Source organism: Prosopis cineraria, unplaced genomic scaffold (assembly GCF_029017545.1).
Source record: "Prosopis cineraria cultivar Desert tree isolate PC_DT_omini unplaced genomic scaffold, ASM2901754v1 PC1, whole genome shotgun sequence".
Taxonomy (NCBI): domain Eukaryota; kingdom Viridiplantae; phylum Streptophyta; class Magnoliopsida; order Fabales; family Fabaceae; genus Prosopis; species Prosopis cineraria.
This window is the reverse complement of record NW_026555332.1, coordinates 33872534-33875897: the sequence shown is the minus strand read 5'-3', so window position 1 is coordinate 33875897 and position 3364 is coordinate 33872534. Positions and strand designations below refer to the sequence as shown.

General features: G+C 38.9%; 1 protein-coding gene across 1 annotated transcript; it reads left to right on the top strand.

The window, feature by feature from the left end:
- Nucleotides 1-485: 485 nt before the first annotated feature.
- On the top strand, nt 486-3015 carry LOC129304887 (chlorophyll a-b binding protein CP26, chloroplastic). The gene is made up of 6 exons (XM_054944725.1): nt 486-766; nt 867-951; nt 1159-1209; nt 1358-1478; nt 1975-2109; nt 2561-3015. Exons 1-6 carry the CDS (start codon nt 562-564, stop codon nt 2819-2821), a joined length of 858 nt encoding a protein of 285 aa, XP_054800700.1. The 5' UTR covers nt 486-561; the 3' UTR covers nt 2822-3015.
- Nucleotides 3016-3364: the final 349 nt, after the last annotated feature.

The window sequence follows — 3364 nt, the reverse complement described above, 5'->3', positions numbered from 1 at the left end:
TGTATTTTGTTTGAGTTTTATTATAATTTTTTTTAAATAAAATATAAGAATTTAAAGTTATATCCCGTCAAACAATAATCTCATGTGGCAACAATGTTTTTTTTTTTAGTGTTGAGTCAGGATATTGTTTGTGGTGGAGATTGTTTCACGGAAACGTAACAAAACTTCCTTGGATGGATCTTCCTTAAATTTATCAGTAAAAACCAAAAAATCATTAACAGGACAGATGATTCAGAAACGAAAGATCACAAGGTTGAGGATGATAAAACATGTTGTCCAAATCCAAGCCTGAAGAATCCACCACTTCAGAAAATATTCCACGTCAGCACCATCATCATCTCCCTTGTATCAGAGCCCACCCTATCAAATCCCTGCATTGGATTACTCTTGCTCAACAGCCAATCACATACCACGAACATTTATCCTACGTGGCACGTCTACATCCACCAGAACCATGCATATACCATTATCTCCTACTCCTCCATCTGCCTTCCACATTCCTCCTCCTTCATCTGAAGCTTCACTTTTGAAGATTCTCTGAGACTAAGAGGCTTTCCGATCATGGCTTCTCTTGTGGTGTCTGAGATGCTTGGAAACCCTCTTACCTTCAATGGCGCCACCAGGTCGGCGCCGCCACCGTCGCCGTCCAGTCCCGCCACCTTCAAGACCGTCGCTCTTTTCTCTAGGAAGAAGGCAGCCCCTCCTCCTTCCAAGGCAAAGCCTGCCGCCGTCTCTCCGGCCAACGATGAACTCGCCAAGTGGTACGGTGAGTATTCAGCTCCGTCTTTACCCTCCTTCTCCTTCTCCTTCTTTTCGTTTATACTTGATAATTAATCAATGTTTGCATGTGATGGTGGGTTACGTAGGTCCTGACAGAAGAATCTTCTTGCCGGAGGGTCTGTTAGACAGATCTGAGATCCCGGCGTACTTGACCGGAGAGGTTCCCGGAGAGTATGTGTCTTCTCTTGTAAAAGCTGTAGCCCAGTCCTTTTCTTACATTCTATGTAACTCATCAAATTATATGTTGATTAACATTTTTGTTGACTCCGCTTAGCAAGCTGGTTAATCTGCGTGCTTAATTTTGAGGGAACAAATTATAGGAATAATTGTGAGATTTTACTTGTGTTGCTTAATTTGTGTTAATCTGTGTGCTTGCAGCTATGGTTATGACCCCTTTGGTCTCAGCAAGAAACCAGAGGACTTTGCCAAGTATGTTAGTCAAACACACATACACATACCAGAATTGTTGAACATACATTTGTGTGTGTGTGTGTGTGTGTGTGTGTGTGTGTGTGTGTGTGTGTTACATTACTTGATTGATAATGTTGTGTGATTCTTGATCTTTAATTAAATGCAGATATCAGGCATATGAATTGATCCATGCCAGATGGGCTATGCTTGGTGCTGCTGGATTCATCATTCCTGAGGCCTTCAACAAGTTTGGAGCAAACTGTGGTCCTGAGGCTGTTTGGTTCAAGGTTTGCTTGCTCCTCCTATATAGATATATATATATCTATATGACCTCTCAGTACTGTGTCAAGTTATTCTATAATTCTTGGTTCTATAACTCTCTAAATTAATTGATCTGCCTCATACATAGCAAATGACTAAGCAAAGTACTAGCTAGCCACACAATAATAGGCAAAGTAACTTCAATTGACTTGATTGAGTTCATGCCAAACTTTTGAAGCTGTACTGCATAATTTGATTATTTGAGCTGGCCTTATTCTCTATACATATATACCGCTGAGAATAGATCTGGTTCAGTGTAGTCACTCTTTAGATGGCCCTTGTTGAAGTTTTGTGATTCTTAGACAATGTTTGGCACACGGAAAAGTATTTTTCTAGAAAGAAAATGGGATAAATGTATTTCGTATTTCTTTTTTAGAAAGAATATTCCTACTTACCAAACATTGCATATTATTGTTCTGAAATGAGGTGATGACATTGTTTTGTTTGTGTGATCAATTGCAGACCGGAGCTCTGCTTCTTGATGGCAACACATTGAACTACTTCGGAAAGCCCATCCCTATCAACCTTATAGCTGCTGTCATTGCAGAGATTGTTCTTGTGGGTGGTGCAGAGTACTACAGGATTATTAATGGCCTTGTATGTACCATTTTCAACTTACCTTAATAGTCTTTCTTAGATCTATAATGATACTACAAAAAGAAAGCTTATATCTATACTGAAACAAGAAAGTCTTACTTACACACACGACTTACCATCTGGCTGTACTGTGAGTCAATAAGAACTTACCAAAATTGGTGATTCAAATGACGAATCTTCTAAAACATCGTCTTAGGTGACTCACTATTGAGCTAAATCATGGTTCTAGTAGTTTTCAATGTGAAGCCAAACACGCATTAAGCCAAATACTTCATTGGCGTGAGAATTGAAGTGAGAGAACCAACCCATTTAAGTACTCCACAGAGCAGCCTATGAACTAGACATTCCATTACATTTTGGTCTAACTACAGTGAGTATATCAGATGATAGCAGTGAATAAAAGTGAATCATTTGATGGATTTATTGTGGCTTTTTGTTTCTTTCGGGGCAGGATTTGGAGGACAAGCTTCATCCGGGCGGTCCATTCGACCCACTGGGGCTAGCAAAGGACCCGGACCAAGCAGCACTGCTAAAAGTGAAGGAGATAAAGAATGGAAGGCTTGCCATGTTTGCAATGCTAGGGTTCTACTTCCAAGCATACATAACAGGAGAAGGTCCAGTTGAGAACCTTGCCAAACATCTCAGCGATCCTTTTGGCAACAATTTGCTCACTGTCATTGCTGGTTCTGCTGAGAGAGCTCCTACTCTGTGAAGAATCAAATCAGTCAAATCCTCTTTCTTCAATCTCTTTTTTTTTTTTTTCTATGTAAAAATACATCTCACTTAGACATCCCTAAGCCAGTTTATATTGCCTCCTTTTAGCCCCAAATCATTTCTAATTTTGTAAAGCCTGAGTTAAATCGCATATATATTATCTTCTTCAACTTGCTAGCAAGTTTTCTGCTACCATGTTTTCATTGGGTACGTAATGGTTTCTAAATGCAATTAAGACTTGAATTGAAACTTGGCATTGTTATGCAACTTTTATCTGCCAGTAACTACCAATGAAATGGCACAATACAGATTTTGAAAAAACAAATAAACAAAACAGCCTAAAACATCCAATACAAGGATTTGAAGAAACAGATGAGTAAATCATATATTTAGCGGTGTAGATTTTTTTTTTTTCAAAAGAATTAATTTTAGAGCTTCTTATTACTGATTATGGCGTGAGAGCGGATGCTGAATATCATATGAACATGAACACCGCGCCTACACTACAATGCTAAATTTTTAAAAACTATCAAATCTAATA

Excerpts from the sequence above, each read along its gene's own strand:
- LOC129304887 (XM_054944725.1), top strand. The coding sequence starts at position 562 with ATGGCTTCTCTTGTGGTGTCTGAGATGCTTGGAAACCCTCTTACCTTC. Across the intron at positions 767-866 it reads TGAACTCGCCAAGTGGTACG|GTCCTGACAGAAGAATCTTC; the intron begins GTGAGTATTCAG and ends TGGGTTACGTAG. Across the intron at positions 1,210-1,357 it reads AAACCAGAGGACTTTGCCAA|ATATCAGGCATATGAATTGA; the intron begins GTATGTTAGTCA and ends AATTAAATGCAG.